The sequence below is a fragment of the Styela clava genome, chromosome 10 (genome assembly GCF_964204865.1).
Source record: "Styela clava chromosome 10, kaStyClav1.hap1.2, whole genome shotgun sequence".
Taxonomy (NCBI): Eukaryota; Metazoa; Chordata; class Ascidiacea; order Stolidobranchia; family Styelidae; genus Styela; species Styela clava.
In genome coordinates this window covers 17,408,228-17,432,831 of record NC_135259.1, presented here as the reverse complement: position 1 = coordinate 17,432,831, position 24,604 = coordinate 17,408,228, and the positions used below count along the sequence as shown (strand labels likewise).

At 36.8% G+C, this 24,604-nt stretch overlaps 1 protein-coding gene across 1 annotated transcript; it reads left to right on the top strand.

Annotated features, from left to right (window-relative positions):
• The first annotated feature begins 3,026 nt into the window (after nucleotides 1–3,026).
• LOC120337264 (uncharacterized) lies at nucleotides 3,027–24,470 on the top strand. The gene is made up of 24 exons (XM_039404997.2): nucleotides 3,027–3,337; nucleotides 3,857–3,988; nucleotides 4,664–4,709; nucleotides 5,436–6,405; nucleotides 6,742–6,904; nucleotides 7,383–7,532; nucleotides 8,465–8,664; nucleotides 9,482–9,546; nucleotides 10,464–10,536; nucleotides 11,439–11,569; nucleotides 12,541–12,619; nucleotides 13,123–13,239; nucleotides 14,015–14,143; nucleotides 14,856–15,059; nucleotides 15,623–15,724; nucleotides 16,430–16,600; nucleotides 18,280–18,391; nucleotides 19,809–19,918; nucleotides 20,330–20,442; nucleotides 21,010–21,106; nucleotides 21,486–21,744; nucleotides 22,296–22,468; nucleotides 23,109–23,255; nucleotides 23,659–24,470. Exons 1-24 carry the CDS (start codon nucleotides 3,227–3,229, stop codon nucleotides 23,822–23,824), a joined length of 4,020 nt encoding a protein of 1,339 aa, XP_039260931.2. The 5' UTR covers nucleotides 3,027–3,226; the 3' UTR covers nucleotides 23,825–24,470.
• The last annotated feature ends 134 nt before the right edge of the window (nucleotides 24,471–24,604 follow it).

Sequence of the window (24,604 nt, the reverse complement as noted above, 5' to 3'; positions counted from 1 at the left end):
ATACGGTGTTCCCTGGGTTTCTAACTCATTACTGATTTTCTTGAGCAATATTCAATAAATTCAATATGCAAATGTTCTATAAATTCTCCATGATACAAGTTCAACTAGAAGTAATATATATATATTTAAAATAATTATAAGAGAATATAGAATTGAATACGAAAATTCGAGGAATTTGTTTTTACGTATATATAGAAGGTAATTGAATTGGAGTATGCTGCTTAAATGCTCAGTTGTCTGGACACTCGTGCGATACCGATACCGTCTGATCGTACCCAGTACCCAGCATACAGTCACTCATGAAACGAGTGAAAGATACGAATAGTCTAGTTAATTAACAGGGGTTTTCAACCTTTTTTCTGTTTAGTACCCCTCGAGTCATGAAACAATCAACGCGAACCCACAGTAATCAGACACCAAACAAAGTTGTGATATATTGACTGACAATTTGGTGCAACGACAATTTATTGACCAATTGCTGTAACTAAATTAAGTCTTCATGTTAATGTTTTTGGTTTTCTCCTCCACCTTACTAACGAATTCTTGAAACCCCTCTTAAGTTTCAATTTAGCAGATCACTCTTAAATGCAATGCTCGCAGTACATTGTTTTTTGAGATTTCACAGTTTGGCTGAAAAGCCGTGCATTTCACATTGTTGTGTCACAATCACAACAACGCTAGATCAGGGAAAATCTAGCTGAGTTTCAATTGGCATGCATTTTCATCTGGTAGTTACTCAGTTTTTCTTTGTTGAAGGATATTGTAAATAAAACAACGAAGGATATTGTAAAAAAAAAAAAACTCAACTGCCATTCAAGTATCCCTGGAAATCTTCTCGTGAACCCCTGGGGGTTCGTGAAACCCAGGTTGGGAACCCCTGGACTCTAGTAGAATATGGTGAATCGAGGGATGGATTGAAATAAATGGTTGAGCCCGCGCAATGTATCATTCGTCCGTATCTCCCGTTCGTTTCATGAGTGATTGCACGGGTACAGGTACGGTCAGACGGTACCGGTATCGCAAGAGTGTCCGGACAACTGAGCAGTTGAGCAGCATTCTCCAATTCAATTACCTTCTACACGTAAAAACAAATTTCCCGAATTTTCGTACTCAATTTCATAATCTCTTATCATTATTATAAATATATTACTTCTGGTTGAACTTGTATCACGAAGAATTTATAGAACATTTTCGTTTTGAATTTATTGAATATTGCTCAAAAAAATCTGTAGTGAGTTAGAAACCCAGGGAACACCGTTTGTGCGCGTAAGATTATGCATGACAACGTTGATCCCAAGCAGAACCAAATTTTCTCAAAATAAAAACGCGTGACAACGATGGGCCACGAGGCGGCCCATCGTTGTCAACCTTTTCTTTTTATTTAGGTTTTTTTTTTCAATTTTTTTTTTTGCTTTTTTTATCCTGTTTTTATTTTATTTTCGTTTTTATTTTTAATTTTTTTTATTCGATTTTTTTTTACATTTTTTTATGTTTTTTCACAACTATTTTTTTTATTTTACTTTTATTTTAAGTTTTTTATTTTATTTTTTTCAATTTTACGCGTGATAACGATGGGCCACCATAGTAAAGCATGGTCAATCAATTTTCTATTCCAAAAAAATGAATGCATTCCTTGGGATTCTTGATCTTGATGATAATGAATGATGATGATAATGATGAATGATCTTGAAAATAAGTGATCGACTGCAATAGAGCGGAATCAGTGTGGCGAGAACTGATCAAATTTTACGATTCGACAAGATCGGAAAAATCCTAATCAATACTAGAACTAATCGGACTCATGTTTCTGTTTGAAGAATGGTGTGGCTCGTGCGTCGGTAGTTCCAGGGCCAGATCATGCATTTTAGAGGCACCAAGTACTAAAGATTTCGTTGCCCTATTTTAAATAATGAAATCGGCGTTAGGTTATTAGAAATTGTGTCGTATAAGTCTTAGACTCTGACAGATGGTGGTTCGCCGCCATATGAGATTATGGGATTAATCTGACTTAGCGTTTTTCATCTCCCCGGAATAAATATGTAAATCTTATCCTAATTAAATTAATATTGTCTTCGTATATTTAAGAAAGTTATATTCTTTAGTGCAGTCTACACATGTCAATGCAGTCGAATAGTAACCCACATAATCAGTTAGTGATATTTTTGATAAAGGTCTGTAAAAACGCAACCTTATGCATGTGTGACCGCATTACTTCATCACTAAAATACAAACATAATGCAATGTGCATATAGAAGTTAAATACAAATATGAAAGGATGCGTGCGATTTGCGCCGAGCTCACAAGAACACGGTGCGTTTGAGAAAAAAAAAATCACTGCCCTTCACCGTTTTTTCTCTTTGTTTTGTTTACATTTTCATACATTGTGCTCTCAATAGCACAAAATGTAGGCTACCCCATGCGCGCCACACCAGTTTTTCCCGAATGCAATATCAGTGATGGCGCGACGAAAACACTTCGAACGTGCGGTGTGGCGCATCGTGCTGAGCATCAGGAACCCGGTTAATTTGCGGATTCGAAACCCGTGTGGGATAATTATGTGCGAGAGGATTGCTGGACTGCTTTCGGAGCTTGTCGCTGTGCTCTGTTCGCGATGAGCCCGTTTACTGATCTCTAATGTAGACAAATAGTTTTTAAGTCGAAAGTTTTAGTTACGGGAAATTCACTACCTCTTAACCGTTTTATGATCATATTGACCTGGAATGCTACAAGCCTCAAGTCAATCGCCATTTGCTAGTGTGTCATGCGCCACCATAATCTTTACGCTACCCTGTAAGTTTCAGTAGCTCCTGGTATTTTAGTGGTTTGCGTAACTTTGCTGAGCCGTAGGTATCCTTCACTTCTAAATATGTGAGTGTGGCCCTGCTTCGAGCAATGACATTGTAACATTGTTTTATCACATTTGTTCACAAGTTGTCGTAAAAATGTCAATCAGTCTCAGGATCTCAATCCAAATGTACACTTCTCACGCAAGAAAATGGCGGTTACTGCGCAGGTATTAGCGCAGTTAAAATAAGAAGGGTTAGTCTCGTGGAAGCCGTGGCATTATGTGTGAAACGTCGCAGCTGCGTGGACTGCACGTTTGTAAATTCTGGTCTTTGCATTTGACTCAGAAACTTTTGTAGAATCGGGATAGGAATTTTCCAACAGCCTTGTTAACATTGACGACTTGATTCTTGGAATCTGAATTCATTTTTTGTTGCTTATAATGAAGCGCAAGGTCAGCGATCTGAGAGTTGCTGAGCTGAAAGTAGAGCTCGAAAAACGTGGCTTGGAAAGCAAAGGACTGAAAGGTGTTCTTGTTCAGCGACTGCAAAAGGTTTGTTACAGATTATTGGAATTTGTTGAATATTTTCTTATCATTCCGGTTATAGGCTAGTCTACTTCTCAGCTTGAATACTGTAATACATTCCGGATTGCAGCTGTATTTTGGAGCATAAAAAAAATGTCTGGGTTACGGTACTGTTTGACTTCTGCACTAGAATAAAATTGAAGTCTGAAGAGAAGCTGTCAATGCATCCATTCACTGACCTATTATTCTATTAATGTTCAGACTTCACTTTATATCAAACTGTTTTACTGTTTCAACTTATTGCTGTATTGATTTAACATACCGGTACAGACATAAAATAAATCAAGACTCGTTTCAGTATTTTATCATATGGTAAATGAATTGTACCAATGAATTTCGTATTCAAGTTTTCAAATTATTTTCAATAATCATAGATTTTGTCTTTGAAAAGAATGAAACTCTGACAAAAAAGTTACAACTGCATTCCAATTATTCTATCAAAAACCTGAAAACAGGCTTGAATTTTCGATGTATTTTTGTTCTTAGGCCATCGAGGAAGAAGGTGGTAATGCCAGTGAAATTGAATTCTCTGCATCAGAAACTGCTTCACCAAAAGCTTCTCGAAGGTCTGTCGGGCGATTGAAGCGCACTGTTGAAAGTGAAGAAGAGTCATCTCAGGTTTGTTTATTGATGACTATTATTCAGAAAGAATTCTAATTATTTGATTCACGTTCTAGTCTGTATTTTTTTGTTGAATACCAAGTAAATCGTCATCAGTCTGCAAAACAAAACCAATTGCTGAATTGTGTGGGAAAGGCCCAGTATAGATTTCATGGCCTTTTCCAACGAGAAATCTGGTGTGCAATCAGGAATTCCCACGTGTAAATCAGAATGCTCGGCGTGCAATCAGAGATCACTGTGTGCAAAACGACTGTGCCCGCGTGCAACTGACTTTGACTCTAAATACTGTTGAGTACATCCGCTAGCGCCCTCGGGCGTGCACATGCCATTGAATCCAGTCTGGGGAAATTGGTCCAAGTTGGCAAACTAAGCATCATTTTGGAAGACTAGTAGCAATTCTGTGCTTTTGTATACATACTTTTCTGGCCATGAGACTTTTGATTTTCACCTTGGGAGTTGCTTACAATTAATAATATACAAATATGTGTGTATTGTAAGATATATGGGCCAATTCAGATTTAAAATTATAGCACTAGGGCATAAAACAGCAGGTTATTAATTGAGGTTTTTGAAATAATGCCCAAGATGGCATATTCAAAATCACAATTATCCACAAATATAACCTCATAGCCTGCAGTTGAATTGTCAAATTAAATGTAAATTTATCTACAGGAGGAAAAAGTGGAGACTGGAGAGCCTGACACTGTGGAAGTAACTGGTAAGAAAGTTTACTTTTATATTTATAGATTTTTATATTTCGCTCAAAGTTGAGCAAGGTCGTGAGAGTTTATTGTAATGCAAGCACCATACATGCAAGCCAGCAAATCGATAAAAGTGATGAAATCGGACAACTACCAAAATCGTGTATTCTCAATCACCTACCGTGTATTCTCATATAGTCCAACAAAAATAGAAAAAGGATGGAAGCAGCAGGATGGAAACAACAAGTTATTCATTCACCAAGTCGAGGATTTTTTTTTTAAAGTTTATATTTTAAAGTTAAAAGGTCTTGAAGTTTTCAAACAACCACAACAAGTTTTATTCTTACTTAAATTTGGAAATTTCCAGTCTTGTTCAACCGGTTAATAACCCATACTAGGAAGCTTATGCCACATCATTATGGACTAATTTGCAGCCAGATTTCTTATTCAAATTCATTCAAAGTATATTTTCTTCAAAAAGAAAGTTAACTCGAAGATTGGAGTTTCGAGCGTTTCAATTTTTTTCAGTCATCTGTTCATTGCATGGCAGCCTTCAAGCCTTGTTTTGAAATTCAATCTACAAAAGTATGGAGTCTTGATTTCAAATTTAAATTGAAAAATAAGGGAATGGGAATAATATATTCATTATGTAAATATCTAGGGGGGAACAAATAACTTTTATTAGTTATGCTTAAAATTATTATTGTAATTTATTCGCCAAACGTTTTACTAATCCTATGTAGAAAGGGCAGAAGAAATCAATGGCTCCAATACAATTGATGAGGCATCATTTCACTCGGTCAATCCATCTCAAATCGAGCAACAAAACGTCGTAATAGAGGAAGAAATTACCGAGGAAGTTCGCACTCAAGACACTGAAGAGGTACCGGCTGACGACAACGATGCCACTCCAACGAGAGATGAGGAAGATGATGAGGGTTCTACATATGAGGAAGACACTCAACAAGTGTGTGATGAGGAAGTTATCGAATCAGAGGAGGTTAATATGGAAGGTAATGATTTCAGGTCGGAACACGAGGATGTTGGTGAATATCCTGAGGACGAGGGCCAAATTGAGGAAGAAGCTTCAGTGGATGTGACTGGAGAGGGTGAACAAGTAGTGGCCGCATTTAGGGAGTCTGAAAGCAATGTCAATATGGAGGAAACCATTGAGGAACCTGCAGCTGGGAGTCTCGTTAAAAATGAAGGGGACATTGCGCAAGAGAACTTAACAGAGGAGGTGGTAGTCTCTGAAGTCTATCTCCCTGACAAGACTATTGAAGAGGCTGATGTAGCACAAACGGAAACGGGTCATACTTTAATTAAAATTGATACTATGGACAATAACATTAGTGAAAGTACAATTCAAGATGTCAAAATGAATGTGGAAAATATAAAGGACGAAAAAGTCATTAAGCAAGATTTAGTTGATGAGAAAGAGAAATCAGAGACTGGGAAAGATGAAGTTGCAGCTGAAGAAGACTTCCTCGACATGTTGGATTATGATCTTGAGATTACTAGCGATCAAAATAACATAAACCCAGAGGACCAGCAGACAAAAACTTCAGAAAGCGAGGGTACTACAAATACCGGGAAATCAACCAATGACAAAACCATGTCCCCCTCACAACAACGCAAAACAAGGCAAAGCTCAGACTCCCTAAAAAGGCCATCAGCCGACCAATCAAAATCCGGAGGGCAATCATCAAAGAGGTTCGTGAGTGGTAAATGTTGTTACAAGCCAATGGAGCAATTTTACACCCTCGTGCTACCGATATGCCACTATCCGACCTATGGATAAGCGTGCTCTGGTGTCAGCATCATACTCAAAATCAACTACGGTGATTTGGACACTAACACAAAATTGGCCTCGTTATATTTCACATCAGAAAAAAGCAATTTTCTGTGCATGAATATTTATTAAAGTCCGTCGCTCCTAGCCTTTGTGATATTGTTTTACTTATATTTTAAACATTGTTAGAGTAGGACTTTAGAAAAAAAAATGGCTATTTTTTGTATCTAACATAATTCTTTTATCATAATGAGCAGTTCAACCTCGGCAACTAAGGATGGAAATAAGACACCCTCTAGTGGTAAAAGTGGTTCTGCATCAAAGAAAGACGATTCAACGAATAAGAACTTATGGGTCAGTGGTCTATCATCAACAACTCGTGCGAGCGAATTGAAAAGTGCTTTCAGCAGATATGGCAAAGTGAGTATTCTTATTCAATAATAAGTCCTGTAGTTTAGTATCGCTAAATTATAAATTTTTGGTAAATATAAAGTCTGAATAATCTGAATGAGAATTTATACCAGTGCCAAATTGATGTTCTATTTTCTCGCATTTCTCGTATATTCCATGTATATATACCATAGGTTTACTGAAATGATGAAAAGACTGCGCATAATTGCCACCACGTATAGTCAAGTTGATGTAATCTTCTGACGTTTGGAAAATCTAATCATTTTATTTTGCTGACACCGGTTGTGCTTAATTTATCCTCGCCTCTATGAAGAGACCTCGTTCAAGGCTTATCATGAGCAGCCCTCAATCAGACTCTAATTTCCACATCTATTTCACTAAGGCCCAACCTAGCATATTATGTTTGCTATTCACTTATAATAAATTGTTCCCACAGCTTAACAAATTTAATTATGAAGTAACTAATCAATGCTAAAATTTTTCCCAGGTAATCGGAGCCAAAGTTGTGACAAATGTAAAAAGTCCTGGTTCTCGTTGTTATGGCTACGTCACTATGGCAACTGCAGAAGCTGCTAGTAAATGTATTCTTCATCTGAATAATACCGAGATGCATGGACGAATGATCACTGTCGAAATTGTAAGTGACTCCATCCAGAATAGACTCACAAATGCTGGAGACTGAAATAATAATTTTATTACATCTGAAATATATGCCAAACCTCAGTGGTGGCCCCTCTTTCATAGACTTCAGCATTTGTGGGCCCCCTTTTACAGACTTCAACACTTGGGTCCCCCTTACAGAGACTTCCAAAATTGTGCTGTAGTTAGAGTAGTTAGTTCCACAGAAACCAATTGATTAGCTCAAGTCTTGGTCAATTTTAAATTAAATTTAGTCATGGTGAATGGTGATTTGCTCTGCACTGAGCAACCCTGCTGTATAGTGGCAACCTATTCTAAAACTCGGAAGATGAGATGCGTAAAAACCAATGCCTCAGTAATGATGATTGAAGTTTCTTGAATAGTTCTACTAACTAGTATAGTGTAGAAGTAATTTCGCCCCTATCTGAACTGAGACATTGGTTTTCTGGGTCTGAAATTAAGCAGAAATAATTTCCTGCCATGTTTAAACCTGGTATTTTAATAATGAAAATTTGGAAAATTGTCGTCGGCAGAGAATTCTGTATGTATAATCTGGCCAAAATCTAGGTTTAGGTGGATTTCTGATAAATGGGAATTGGAAATCACCTAAAATAGGAATCTTTTATTTCACGTTTCTGCTTTTTAAAAAGCTGGTGTTCACATAGTGGTGTTTCGAAAATGCGGGGACACATGGGTCAAGTAAAACATGTGGGACAAGTGAAACACGTGTGACACATGGGTCGAGTGGGACACGACAATTTTGAGACACCCTTCACATAGATATAGACATGCTATTTTGTTCAGTGTTCTCTCGAATAAAGTCCAATTGGGGAAGTATTAATTAGTGCGAATAATAAACTGTTCGGTGCAGGTGATAACTCGTTTAAACTAATTTTACTACCTGAAAAATTGCAATTTTATTTTCTAAAGGCGAAAGGTGATCCGTCTGCCTCTTCAAAGAAACCAGCTTCAAGCAGTTCTGCCAAAAAAGAGTCTGAATCGAAAGACGCTTCATCGAAATCTAAGGAATCTGATTCCAAACCTGGTTCTACATCAACTAGACGCCAGTCTGGAGCTGCTACATCGTCATCCACTAAGGATGCAAGTGGAGATAAAGATAAAATAGACAGGTTTGTAGTTAGTAGCTGTACAATGCGTGTCATTGATTGAGGGACTTCGCCACTATAACATAGCGCTTTGGCCATTTCTAGCAATGTAGCCGTGTCAACTTGCAGACTAATAGGTATCTGAGCTTGTGCAAAGCGAACAACGCGTGTCACAAGGTCAATAATCAAAATTTTCGTGCTTATGTGTCATTTATGTGCTCCCGTAGTGCGTGTACCAAGATGGCGCACAACCTGATAATCCTAACTTTAGTACACATACTATGTTCAGGTTGTGCGCCATCTTGGTACACAGACTACGGAGAACCATCATTTGTATTGTGTATTAAAGATTGCACACTCCTGGTCTAGCTTAAAATAGCATTGGCATGATGATGATATTCCTGGTCATATGTTTGTCTGATGACAACTCAGCTCACACTGAATGCCAATCATTTTGAAATGACTGATCACCAGGAAGTAACGATGAGTACCTGTAATGATGTGTAATCAATTACTTAGCTTATTGTGACTCCGTTGAGCTTATAATATCACCGTGCAATCATATTATGCAAGAGAGCAATATTCATGACTGTCAAATGATGATCAATATTGCTCAGTGTCAAATTGCAGGTCATATGTGAAAGAAATTGATCAGAATGATACAAGGTGTTCCTGTTGGCTGTCAATAATAAAAATCAAGCCAAATTCCCCACAAAAAATATGTAAATATGTATTTGTCGTAAAATATTAGGCCCTTCATGACTTGCAGATATTTGAAAAAACATTGACCATTCAGAGACTATTCTTCACCATAATATTCTATATTTTATATATTTTGCAGTGACAAAAAACCTGCTTCATCGGATGCTAAAAGTAAAGATGGTTCAGCTGCAAGAAAAAGTACTGGTAGGTTGCTATCTTATGAGCTACTAAATTTGGATATCTGTATTTAACAAACTAGTAACATATTCTTATTCTTTTTAAGACTTTTTAGTTATTGTTTGCTCACTTTGACAAGAAATATCCACACAAAAGTGATATCACGATCACCAGGGAAGGACTATAGCAGTAGTTCCCAACCTTGAATGACTCGTCTTCCTGATACTTTTAGCTCTCATACCATCTGATTAAAATTCCAGTGGTAATTATAGTGTTATTTTGATTGGTAGAATCCAAATCCCATAATGTTTAAACAATTCATGCTTACCAAAGTGAAAACACCCTGTGAAATAACATTATCAGCAATGAAACTAGGAAGAACAAGGAGTTTTCTTGTGAAGTGAAAAATAAAATGATATTTCTGCCTAACATGGTGGTCCCGCTCCAACTGCTCTGTGGCCCCCGCTGGACTATACCACAAATAGCTCACGTCTAATCTCACATATTTTTTGGATTTATCTTTCACAGTGGCATATGGCATGATGATGATAATATTTGTCATATTATATCTGATGACAACTCAGCTCACACTGAATGCCAGTATGCCTTAGGCGTCGATTCAAAAATATTGCAAAGTTATATTCTGCAAAGTCCATATTCTACATATTTGTATGCAAAATATAAATGTGTAAAATCATTTTGGATGATAATGGTGATTAGCATAAGTTTAGGATTAAATGAATTTGTTTAATGACAAGAGAAACTCTACGAAAAATCCATTGCTTTGACTAACTTAAAAAAAAGTCAATAAAAACACTGCGTTAAATTAATATAAAAAATGCAAATATGTCTACACACGTTTTTCGAGTTTTCGGCCTCATAGCCGTAGAGTTTTCATCGTGCTGACATACTTATACTAATTATAAAAATTAAAATGTTTCTAGATGACATTAAGAACACTAGAAAATCCAAATCTCCTGCTCGTGATAGATCTCGTGCTGAGAGAACTTCCGCCAGGTGAGTTACAACTCTGGGCTTCCGTGTGATGTTGTTATTAGTGATGGATTATTATAATTTTATCTCAGTAATGATGATTGAAGTTTCTTGAATAGTTCTACTAACTAGTATAGTGTAGAAGAAATTTCGCCCCTATCTGAACTGAGACATAATATTGCAATTCCTAAATTCTGCAAGAATTGAAAATCTTTCAGAACAACATTAGTTCATTGTTTAAACAGTAACTCTTGGATTATGAAATTTGATGAATTTGGTAAATTATTGAAAATCAATGTCTGGCAATCTTTCCATAGAATAGATTCAAGAGCTCTTTTTATTAATGAATATCACAGACTTCACGGAGTATAATCAATTAAGCTGATGTCGCATTTTAAGCTTTCAAAAAAATCGCATTTTTATAATAGTTTGGTTCTAACAGCCAAACCTAAAAATATACATAAGGCACCATTTAAAATAAAAACTAAAACAGGTACAGTATTGTAACCCAGACCAAAAGATGGCCACTGGTCCATAGTAACGAAAGATCAAAAAGTTTTGTAGTGAAACCATTCGAGGAGTACTCATTTAGACTGTTTTCTAGGCTTTTATTAACTTGAAGATTACTACAAAAAAGATTACAAGAAAAAGAGCAAGTTATAAGATGTAGCAATCCTGACGCACGCTAACCAAATAAAACCTTCGCATTCCCACGAGACTATTAACAATGGTCCACATTGGCCACATTGGGTGGCGCTAATTCAATTTCATCACAAGTTTAATAATTAAAAGTGTAGTTTACCTTTTTTTCAAAGCTTGCTGAATTTCTAAGCAAAAGGAAAAGCATCTAAATTAGGTTGCATTGTGCATTTTTGTGTATAGTCTATCATCATAAGTATCTATATAACACTTACTTCCATCTCTAGTGGACCTCGTGGAGAGAAACGACACAACAGATCTCCACCACATAATAGAAATGCTTCATCACGTAGCAGTACTGGAGCTTCTGGAGGTAAAGATGAACCGGAGAGAAAAAGAGCGAGACAGCCTGATGCAGGTTTGTGTTTTTCTCTTCAACTAGTGTTTCACTTGTAAAGCCAATTAGGATGATACATGTTTTTATAACTTCCTGGTGTGCCAGAAGTGTGTATACCAATATTGAGGTAACTTATTTTGTTTGCTTATGGGCAGGGGGTACATTCACTTGGCTAAGACAGACAGACCATCCTCGAACTCGTAATAGAACTAAAATAAGGAAAATCAGAAAAAAATTATGACCAACTTGGGATATCACCCACACGTAATGGAAAAAGAAAGTTTTTCAAAATCAAAGCTGGTGGGTATTATTGAGAACAAGGAAATGACTGATTCATGTCAATGCATATGTAGAGTAAAATAATCTTTTTCACATTAGATTGTCGATGACTTAGATTTGAATTAGAACTGTGAGCCGGGGATTTTGATAACATTCTGGAATAATATTTTCGAAAATGGAATATTGAATATATTCTTGTTAAAGGGTTCATGTGTAAGAAAGAGCCTTTTTAAAGAGTTTTTAATTGAAAAGTTGTAAAAAAAGATGATTTATTTTCACATAAATTAGAAATCTTGTTTAGGCTGTTTGTTGTTGATATTGCAAATTTTCAATTGATCAAAATATAATTTTCGAATAAAACTATTCTAAGTTACATACATTAGTCTAGTTTCGAGTTGCGCTGAACATAGAATTTTGGTAAAAGAATGTACTTTATTAACATTATTGTACAGCCCGCATGCTTGACTTGCGTTCTCTCAGTAATGATGATTGAACTTTCTTGAATAGTTCTACTAGCTAGTATAGTGTAGAAGTTATTTCGCCCCTATCTGAACTGAGAGACATGAATTTGTTAAAAAAATTACTCTATTATAAAGCATTGATTCTGTAATCTGCAAATTGCAGCTCAAGCAGCTCATTTTATGAATCCCTTGCACATTTGAGGTTGCAGTTTTTACAAAAAACCCTTATTGAATATTTTGTTTTGTTTTCAGCTGACAGAAAAGTTGTCATTGATTCTAATAAAGGTGAACTCAGAGTGAACGTCAGCAGAAACAGTGAAAGGGCTGCCAGGTAGAAATATGGTGTTTCCTATGGTGGTTAGCACATCGTGCTAAGCGCTATAATTATGCTTTTAGCCGCACCTCTGATTACCCTGCAGGGGTTCGAATCCTGTGTGGGGATAATTATGTGCGAGATTAGTGGTGGTGGTCCATGTAACCGCTTGTCGCTTACAGCCTCCTCAAGTCTGAACTAACCAAAGGTCTGAAATAAAGAAGATAACTTGAGAAATAAAGAATAAACTAATCCTATACGCACCATGGACTGGTAAACACGTGAGAGGCTTTGGTATGCCATAAGATAAAGCCATGTTAGCGGCTTGTCTTGGTAAAAGTATGCAAATCCAATTCTATATTATTGAAGGACATTCACTTCCATGTAGCAGGGTTTCTATTACTTATGTATAATGAGTGTTTGTTTTGTTTGACATTTCTCTAAGGAAGTCTTCTTGCACACCTCCATTTCCTTTTATTAGCTTCATAGCATGACAGTTTAGTTCTCAGTCTTTCTTTCAGATGGCAAGGCAATGATCAGAAGCCTAAACCACTCTTGTCGAGGAGAAGAAGCGCTTCTCCAATGAGAAGAAGACCTTTATCACCTATGAGAGGATCAGTTCTATCTAGAACTGGAAGGTGGGTGGAGTTTTTGTTTCTAATTATTGCTCTGAAGTTTTATGATATAACTCTGTGGTTGCCATAAAGCCAGGATCACTATTGCACTAATGATGGTACTCTTCGTGTGTGTACCAGGTTAGGGTTAGGCCATAATTTTATTCTGATTTTCCTTATTTTAGTTCTTTTATGAGTTCGGGACTGTCTGTGTTAGCCAAGTGAATATACCCCTGCCCATCGGTTTCTGTCACTTCACATAACTTGATGTTAAGTAGACGAACAAAATTAGTTATCTCCATATTGGTACACACACTTCTGGAGCGCCCTATTGACTTGTATATAGCTTCTTGTCATATGTAGGGTTACTTCTAAGGCTGGACGTTTTCACATACCTGATAAATCTTGAATCGAATACTTGTGACTTATGAGATATGTAATTGTATGTAACTTCTATGTAATGGTCCTCCAGACACATGAATTTTTCGTGAACATAGCATCCATCGCTCAGTCAGTTCAGCGAGTACTTTACGTAATTATATGAGCTTTACGTAACATGTATGAGTGAAAATTCAGAATAAAAGGGTCTCGCGACAGAATTGTAGTTTAGAAATGTGGCTTCAATAAAAAAAATTCAGGGATTTGGCAGACAAAAAAACAAGATGGCGGCGATTCGAAGTTTTCGTTTGGACCTTCCAAAATGCTCAGCCCTTGTTTCTGGAGTATTAATAGATTAGACTATTTTAAATTGAAAGGCTTTGGGGACACATCAAAAATCAATATCTTTTTCTATTGACAGAGGGCGAGGTGGCCGGATGGGAGGCAGAGGAGGTATGTTGTCGAGACAATCAGGTACTTATGAAGATAGAAGGGGTGCGCAATCCAGAAACACTGGCAGGGGAGGAATCCTGTCATTCAATCAAATAAGGTAAGAATTGCGGAGAATTTATTTAATTTAAATTCTATTTTGTAGTAGAGAATGTAGTGTTTGTAGGATATGGCAGCTTTCAAGTTTGCCTACCCCTCTATGTTGATCTTCTTGGGGAAAAAAACTCGCAGTTAATGAATATTTTTGAACAACTCTTTGCTTTCTTCATTTTATTAATAATTCAGATTTTTACAGGACTATCTTTTTATTAACCTTTTGTGCTGGTTCATCTGTCATGCTTGGCGCATAGTACCAAGGATGCTGTGGCAAGTTAGATACTTAATAAAGTGATTCAACAGCCTTGTTGCGCTCTGGAACGAATATAATTTTTGGAATGTTTCATGTTACTAAACTCTATTCCTCACCAAAATTATTTGAGAATTAAACTCATAGAATGGAATTATGTTTGTCTGAGGAATGGGTTTTGGTTGATTCAAGCAAGACTCTTGAATCAGTAGAATTGTCCTTTCAATGAATATTGAATAAAGATTTTAAAGTGACAATTTATATGCCCACTATGTAACTTGCCATCCAATGATTTTCCGAAATTACTGCATTTAATCTTTTTTTCCCATGGACCAGCAATTCCTAATTACGGGTGCTGATAATTACAATGTTCTACGTTGTAGGATGATATTTGCGCGATCAATTTCACAATCAATCTACTCTCATTGTCCAACAACTATGTAACATGTTTTTTGATAATTTCAAGAGCTCAGCAACGGGAACGTGATCGAGCGCGTATTGCTGAACGTGGGGCTAGATTGGGTCGAGGAGGTGCATCACGAGCCGATCTTCACGCTGATCGAGAACGATTGAGGCGGGAAAGAGAAGAGAGAGATAAACTGAGACAGGAACGAGAGAGATTGGAAAGAGAAAGAAGACAATTGGAGAAAGATAGACAAGAAAGAGAGAGGTGAGAATACTTATTTTGAATAATATTCGGATAATTTATAAAAAAGAACAATGTCTTTTCAAGAAATAGCAAGTATATTTGTATGCTTTAGTTAGATCCTTGTCTAACTTCTTCAAAACTTAACAGATGCTATCGATTTGGCTTATGTGGGACTAACTAGTCATCCCTTCTTCTGTGCTATTTGGGTGGGTAGTTGGATAATGTGTGTCTGAGGAAGTCTGACCTTCAGATTAAACATCACAGAAATATATTTATGACCAGCAAGACTCTCACTTAGGAAACATAAAAGGATTGAAACACTTAGGAAACATAAAAGGATTGAAACTATTAGAATATAGTAAAGTTATATGCAAACTCTCATTATGGGTAAACATTCTATAATTTTAAATTCAGTGGTTTGGACAACTTGGACATATTGCTATAGATTATATGTAACTTTGGAATTGGAACTTTGTTAGATTTTACCAATCTCTTAACCGATTGCTTCACAAAGCCTGATAGCAAATGTGTTTTCTTCCCATAGGATTTCTCTATCTCACTATATTACTTGTTTCTAACCACAGACTCGAAGCAGAGAGACTTCGTCTTGAAGCTGAAAGAAAAAGAGAATTAGAAAGAATTGAAAGAGAAAAAGCTGAAATGAGAAGATTGCAAGAAATCACCAGGTATGTTTTGTATCGCTTTGTTGATTTTTGTTCGTTGTGATCTTATGTTCTATATATTCCAATGATGTATCAAGTCGTTTGTCCGTGAGTCATACATGTGAAACAGGTATTTTGAGATGAATCAAATATTGCATCGATTGGGTGACATTGCCAACCAACTAACCCTGGATTGAAGCTGCGTATTTGTCTGTTTATGTTTCTGCTCGATATGTTTATGAAGGATAATTAGTTCTATGGTTAGTTTTGAAATAATAAGTAGAAGCTAGACCTTTGGTTCTCGACCTTTTTTCTTTAGTGGCCCACCTTTTTGCACAAACAAATGCTGTGGCCTAGTTCCTTACTCATGCAAGGGAAAAACTACAAAAAAATTTTTTTGTAAAGATTTAATTTCCACTTAAATATTTGAAAGAAAAATTTCCACTCAGTGGCAGAAATAGCATCATTCGTCATTGATACTACAATCCAAGTTTATTCGATTTTTCTCCAGCAATTTATGGAAGCTTTGTGGCCCACTTGAAAATGTTTCTGTTGAAAACCAGTGAGCTAGACCCATAACAAATGATGAATATGGCGCAATATATCATTTATAAATATAATTCCATAAGGATTTATTTAATAAAATAAGGTTGTGGACTTGATGCAAGCATCTTGATTTCTGACTAAAGTTGTGCAGATTAATAAAGAAAATTGCATTTTTGAATCCAGGTACGAAGTGGAACAACGACAACGTGCAATCAAGCGAACATACGACGATGATTCAACTAGTCACCGTGGCAACCGTTCATCCAACCGTGATATATATGACTCGAAACGTCCGATGGTTTCTGACAGAGAAATTGGAAGAAGCGATTCAAGACGAGAACGAGATGACAGAAGGTAACAGACTTGAAAAAATTGGGTACCCTCATTGTATGTGTTTCCAATTTTCATTCTTTTAGTTCTATTTCACGAGTTCAGATACTGTATGTGTAAGCCTAGTGAATATACCCCTGCCCATAGGTTGCAGTCCCTTTATACAACTTGATGTAAAGTAGGCGAACAAAATTAGTTACCGCCATATTGGTACACAGACTTCTGGAGTGCCAAAAATTGTGGTGAATCAATATGGCAGTTGCTTCAATCATTTGCGAAAATGCCTCAATCAATCACTGGTTTTGACATAATGGAGATGTATAATTAATAATCAGTGTATTGAGGGGGGCTTCATCGACCCAAGTCACTCTTTAAAAAGACTTGAAGTGACTTGACTCACCTGAATGTATTGACTCGGACTCGTCATCAACTGATGCCTAGTGCGACTTGAATCGATATTTGACTTGACTCGCCTCTGGATTTAGGAACTTATACCCCACACTGCGTTAATCACCAACCGAATATGTGAAGTGGTTAGCCTATAGTTTTCTATATAGAATAGTGTTCGACCATTGTTACTTATTGATTTTAATCGGTAAGTATGTTGATAGGTATTTGTCTGTTTGTCGGTCTGTTAGATGCACGCGATATCTCACGAAAACGAGATTGAATCTGCTCCAGATTTTGGATGAATTATGTCGTATAATTAGCGAGTTATTAATTAATTAGTGATTGGACACAAGGTGTTACTATAGAGTAAAAGCACTGTTTTGGGGGATCCCCTAACTTTCGATCCATAAGTCTTCGGTCTCTGACCAATATTCTCGTTTTCTAAGTTAATGCATTACCTTAAAATTGATCTGAAAATTCCCAAATTATTTTAAACTAATTTAATATTAATTGTGTAATTTTTTTGTCTGCCTTATTTTTAATTATGGTTCAGCTGTGATGTGGTCTCAGTAATGATGATTGAAGTTTCTTGAATAGTTCTACTAACTAGTATAGTGTAGAAGTAATTTCGCCCCTATCTGAACTGAGACATTATCACATTTGATTAATAATATCGTATCCTATTCCTATCATAGGAGAGTTGGAATTTAAAAAATAATACTAGAATCATTATTGCAAGTATCAATCATTCAGCATAGACCTTTGTGAAATCTGGTATTCTATTTAGATAGGCGACTCCAAAATTTGATAGTTTACAATGTTTCTGATGAGTCTACATACAACTCTGGCACAAACTTTGGTAAAAGCATTCAGTGTTAATGTTAATTGCAAAGTCTTTTTTTTTTGGCGCTCCAGAAGTATGTGTACCAATATGGAGGTAACTAATTTTGCTCGCGAACTTCACATCAAGTTGTGTAAAGAGACTGAATCCTATGGGCAGGGGGATGTGCATTTGGATAACACAGTCCCCGAACTCGTAATAGAATTAAAATAAGGAAAATCTAGATAAAATTATGGTCTAAACCCTAAACTGGTACATACACTGCGGGAGTACCCATTTAATCAAAGGATTCCAACCCTTGCAAATTACAATGTACTGCCTTAGAAATCATGTCATTTTTTATTCTAATTAACAGAGCCGTAACCTGGTACACATACTACGGGAGTACCCTTTTTATCTAACAATTCCAATCCTTACAAATTACACTATACTGCCCTTGGAAATCAAGTCATTCTTTAATTTTAATTCACAGAGGCTATGATGGCTACAATCAGCGTGGTGGACCATCAAGAAACGGACCTTTGTCACGAAACGATTCTTCTGAACCTCCTCCACCTGGTACTACAACCTACAGATCAAGTCAGGTAAATAATTTGCCCTGGAATTACCATTCTCTCATGCTTATTTGTCATACATAAAGGCGTGGATTAGTCATTGAATAGCTTAGCAAATCGTCCTGAGAGTTGAGGACATGTTGGTCCTAGAATATCATTATCGCCGGCATCATATTACACACAGACTTGTTAATGTACCTATCAGAGCAGTGGTTTTCAATTTTTTTTTTCAGCCTCGCGCCCGCGCTACCTTTTTAGAATTCGTCAAATCTCGCCCCTCACCTTAAAAAAAAACTAGCTAGGAATAACAGATAGTAAGGTAAAAGTGATTTTTATTCAAAAGACACTATGAAAATACGTGGATGGAACGCAACTATCCAGTATGAAGAAATGTAAATATCCAAAATTAGGCAGACAAGATCAAATATTTATTTTTAATCAGCCCCACGCCCTCTCAAAAAATTGTCTACCCCCCCTCTCGTGGAGCGGGCCCACTGTTTAAGAACCATTGTTTTAGACTAGAGCTTTAGTCAAACATTTATTATAAGAAATTTCTGATTCCCAAATTATTTCAAACTAATTTGATTCTGTAATTAATCTGTCTGCCTTATTATTTTAAATTAGGGGGTTTGGACATTGATCATGGTCTCAGTAATGATGATTGAAGTTTCTTGAATAGTTCTACTAGCTAGTATAGTGTAGAAGTAATTTCGCCCCTATCTGAACTGAGATTTGATCAAGCAACTTTCCAACGAAAATATCGGTCGGAGACCGGAGAATCACCGATCGAAAGTTAGGGGATCCCCAAAAACATAAACTGCAGTTTCGATTCATTCGCTCTGACTCTATAGTGACACCTTGTGTCCCATCACTAATTAATCAATACCTCGCTAATTATACGACATAATTCATCCAAAATCAATAGGCTTCTGGTTCGAGATATGATGAATGCACATGCAAACTTTGTAGCAGATTCAACCTTGTTTTCGTGAGATATCGCGTGCATCAAACAGACAAACAAACAAACAGACAAATACCTATCAACATACTTACCGATCAAGATAGATAAGTAACAATAACATTAGCCGGCCACATTCATTGTAACAATTGTCTGACTAAACCCACCATACAGTTTTTCCACGAAAAGTCTTATTTCAATTTTTTTCTGAAAAGACACTAGGTCTTATTTGGGAGGGATGTCTTTTATTTTTATCAATCGAAAACAAAAATTACAAAGTAGAGCATTACAAGATTTTCAAATATACAATTACAAAATATGAAAACCTATACCAATTTACTTATAGTTCCAAAAGTTCCAAATTTTATTAACCTATCTTGTCGGTATGATATCTCACCCTAAGCTGCGTTACAATTTTCCAAGTGTCCTCTTATTGAAGTCTTATGCATATGAAATGGTTCAAATATTCAAAATATATTCCTGTTGCAGGCTTCTTACCATGGATCAGGAAGTGGTCCAACAGACAGTCGTGGAAAATCTGGTAACAGTGCTGCTGGACAATATCGTGATGGTAGACGAGGGCCTGATGGAGATGCCAGGTATGTTGAACAAACCTTTTTGACTATATCTCTCCTTTTGACTTCTTCGAAACTCTTCATGCTCCTTTATTGTGCTATTTTCTATTTAACCTTTAATTATGAATTATTAGCTAGTGTAAGTAGTGTTATGAACTCCCAACACCCCGGTTTTTGCGCAGTTTAATTTGTTTGCGTATATGTTGTTTGAAGTGTTGCATATATGTTTTACAAGTATTATTCCTCCTCCAAAACGAGTTCCTGTTGTGAAACACTGAAGCTGTGTAAGACTGTCCCAATTTTTTTGTCTATCCGAGCTTTTTGGGCAAATAATATCTGCTCTATTATATTTTAGTCCTACATTATTCAGATGTGGTCGAATTTCTCATAATCCATTTTGTTTAAGCTCAAGTCAACTTGGAATTCTATATTTAGATATGGTGGAAGCACAGCAGCAACTGCTGGTAGAACAGTTGAAAAATATGACAGAAGACCTGGATCAAGAGATACTGCTGGTGGAAGATCTGTGGAATATGCTCATGGTTATGGTAAGATTTAGTTTTTATCTGGAGTGCAGAGTTACCATATCCCAATTTGTTGGCAACTTGTTCGTGTTATATAGGGTGTTCATAAAGTCCTAAAAAAAATTCAAATTGCAAAGGGAATTTATCGATACTGTATATTGTTTTGGCCCTCACAGTCACAGATGTAATAAATGAAGACAGAATACTTAAACAATTAGGTACTGATTAAAAAAAAAATGGTTGAGATATATTGAGAACTGACTACATAACAAAATGAAAAATATAAAGGTTCTTTATGGACACCCTGCATATCTAGATTTTGTTTATACTGTATAGTTTTCCATCCAATTGACATCTAATTTATGATTTACGGTAATCATTTGATATTGGTTTATATGCAAAAGCATTGTAAATAGCATGTTTTTAACTCAGATGGGATTTTTGCCAAAATCTGTAAGCTCACATATCAGTTGACACATTGTACAATGCCCCTTTTCAGAGCGGGGTGTATATAATTGAATGCAATTCTAATTACAAGCTTTTGGCAATATTATTATTTATTTTCACTCAGACATCCTAATTTTTTTACAGATCGTGAAACAGCAGATTCACAGGGTCGTAGGCGACCTACTGCTGCATCAGGCAGGGACCAGAGTGGAAGAAAAGTGGTCAGGGAGAGACAGACAGGGTAGGATTGGTGTTTCATTTTTTTTTTGACTATTTTTGAGTCTGTTGTACGTTGATTCTGTTGTGAGTTTCCATTTATTACAATATTAAATTTTTCATTATAGCCCCAGATGCAATATAAAATTCATATCAGATAACCGAGGGTGTAACCGTGTAACTCTCAATATTTTAACTTGAATTGACAAGTAACCCTAATTTGTGGGACTTTTTGTTGTTTAAACATTAAATTTAAATCATTAAATTTCCAACGCATTGCAATATAGAATTTCCTCTGAAACCCCTTAGTATAATCTTTGATAGACCACACCTCAAAAATCCAGCATCAAAATAATTTTAGTATTTGCAGGACTAAGTTCAATTTCTCTCCTTTGTATTCACAGTTCCAGTGCCACAAGCCAGGAATTCAGACGTCCCGGTGCTCGCAGTGGATCTGGAGCTAGAATAGAAATCACAAGAGAGCAGTCGCCTCCAGTCCGACGTGCCAGAAGGGATAGTTCACCTTCTGGTAATGCAAGGGCACCATCTAGTGGATCAAGAGGGGGTGCTTGGCGAGATACTGGAAAGACGACTGGACGTGAGACGTCACGAAGAGGAGTTGATGATAGAGATTTGAGAGAACAGATCAGAGGTGGCAGACAGGTGGGAATAAATGAATTCATATGTTATACTGTATACGTGTGTTTGTAACTTTAGGACAGTGAACCAAGCCAGTTACACGGGCCCGCAGGCCTATTACAGCCTGCGTAGTGATTTAACACCAAACGCCATGCCGAACTTTTTAACACTTTGTTTTTAGTTTTGCGTTCTAGGTATCGCCAATTGTTATGTCATTATCAGTTTTAAGCATGTGTATATTCGTAATAATTCTATGATTCTTAATTATACGAAATGGATTAAATACAAGTCACGCCCTTTCGCCGCTCCCATCTCCAAGCTCGTGAATATCCTCCCGCTTCTAATTTTGGCTCCCGGTCAAGGTCAATCAACTTTGGGAACCACTGATTTAAGAAAGTTTGAAATGTACTGGGACTCTAAATTTCCGACAATTCTATTGACAGGCATGTTTTAGAATGATGAAAGAATTTCATTTTCAGTTTGGAAAATTGTGAAATGGTACGCCGTGTAGATCGTCCTATCGTCTTTTCTGCCCCATTGAATAAATATGAAACCCTATCTTATTCTTATTGTAGGATTCATATTCTGAACAAAGTAGAGAAAGAGGAAGCCAGAGAAGAGGAGGTGGAGGAAGTCATGACAGCAGTCACTCTCCATCTCCACCAGGAAGATCCAGCGGACAATATCAAGGACGATGGCCTGATAGCACAGAATCCAGTTCTTCTCAGATTTATTCTGTTGGATCTGAGTAAGTGGTGTTTCACTTGGATACGTGTATAGTTATTTGGCATGGATAGGAGATTGGATGTTTGGGAAAGGAAATGTACTGAAGGACCATTACATTGTTGGGAGATAGCCCTGTTCCTCACATGATTTCAATAAGGAGATGAGATGGTTGGGAAATGTTCTGAAGGGCCATTCAAATTAGGAAATAGTTCTGTTCTTCACATAATTTGTCTTGTACATAAGGATAAATATATGGCTCAAATCGCCATTGGAGTGACCTCTGTCAGCTGCTTTGATATTTGTGAGGTATACCAATGCTGGATACTCTTTTTAGTTTGAGAAATGTTTGAAACAAAGGTCATTGCGTACAATGATATGTTTATCATTTTCTAATTAATCTCATTCTCGACTAATTTCGACGCTCTGGAAGTGTGTGTGTACCAATATGGAGGTTACTAATTTTGTTCGTCTACTTTACATCAAGTTGTTTAATAAAGGGGCTGAAGGGTATATTTACTCGACACCTACAGTCCCCGAACTTAGACAAGGAAAATCGGAATAAAATTATGGCCTGACTCGAACCTGGTACACATACTACGTGAGTAACTCAAAATGCATGGTTTTGTATTACATGAAAACAATAAGGGTTCTTGATTTCACAGGGGCAGCTCCATTCCTACAACAGGACGTAATACAGGAAGTGCAGCATGGGGTCATGTACAACAGTGGCCAAGTGCAACACAGAACGTTAGAGCTTGGCCAGGTTCATCAATGCCTGCTTCGGCCACATCTGCCATTTCTAGACAAATGTGAGAATATACATTTATTTCTAATTTAGGTTTGTCTTCTGGGGTTTCAACCCATCAGTTTTAACATTGATTTGAGCTGTAATACTGAATCACACAGGATGAGATTTGGAACATTAAATGCTTTTCTGTTACTATCACCAAATTTTATTGTTTATCTTATATTTTGCGTTGACGTGTTGCTCTTTAGTAATTACATCATTTGGAAGTGTCAAAGTGTAAGATTTAGCACCATCTACTATAAGAGCATTACAATGCTTTTCGTATTTGGGCATATTCTTGGAAAGCGAGGTTTTACAAAATTTTATTTTGTTTAAAAACCTGGTTTGCTTTAAAAAAGGTGGGAAACCTCGGCTCAAGAGAGGTTGAGGGCGATATGAAACCTAATGTAATCTTTTATTTTCAGGCTTGCAGCAGCAGGTTACGGTACAGTTGCACCATCTCCCACTGCATTGATAGCACCACCACAATCTATGATACCTGCAACACAAGGCTACATTCCATCATCTGACACAAGACAATCAAGATCATCGTTTCCCGCCAATTATAAACCCATACAAAGGAGATATTGATTGTTTCAAAGTTTAGAATTATCGTGATGTTTCAATAATAATCATAATAAGTTGAACGCCAAGTAACTAAATTCTACCTGCTGCGCCCTGATCCGTGCTATAATTTATCCTGCAACCCTTATGACAATTACATTTTACTGTAGTTTGGTATTACCGTTACTTCTAGTGAGCGTGGAATAACAATTTTGGCCCCCATCGGACTACGTCCTTCAACATTCACGCCACAGCGATGTCAATCACTTAAAAGCTTTCCAAAGTATAACGACGATAGCGGGTAACGGTGCCTGCGACCATGAAAAAAATGCACCAGCGATCCCGTTATTACAGACTTAACTCGGTGTAGCTTCCTGATCTTTATTGCGTCTGTTATGGCGTAGGCTATTAATGATTCAAGACAGATTTTATAAAATGATCAGTGTGCCCAGAACGAGCTTAATTTCAGTGGATTCCTTCCTACTCAATAGCGGCACCTGTGGATCGTCTCTCTTGTGTCCAAGCTGCTTTTAGTTATTTTATTGATTCCAAGGCAAGACTCCGGCAAAATTGTTTCCTTATGATTTTATCTTAGTTGCAGGACGCATAATTTGATTTTCTTTTTTTCTTATTTTTATTTCGATTGATGTGAATAAATATGAAACCATTTTTATGGCTTATCTCAATTATGATAGGAGGAAGATGGAACCTCCTGAAGTATGCGCACAACCTGAACGCAGATCGTGTAATAGGTTAGGGTTCAGGTTATGCGACATCTTGGTGCGCATACTTCAGCAAGGGTACCGG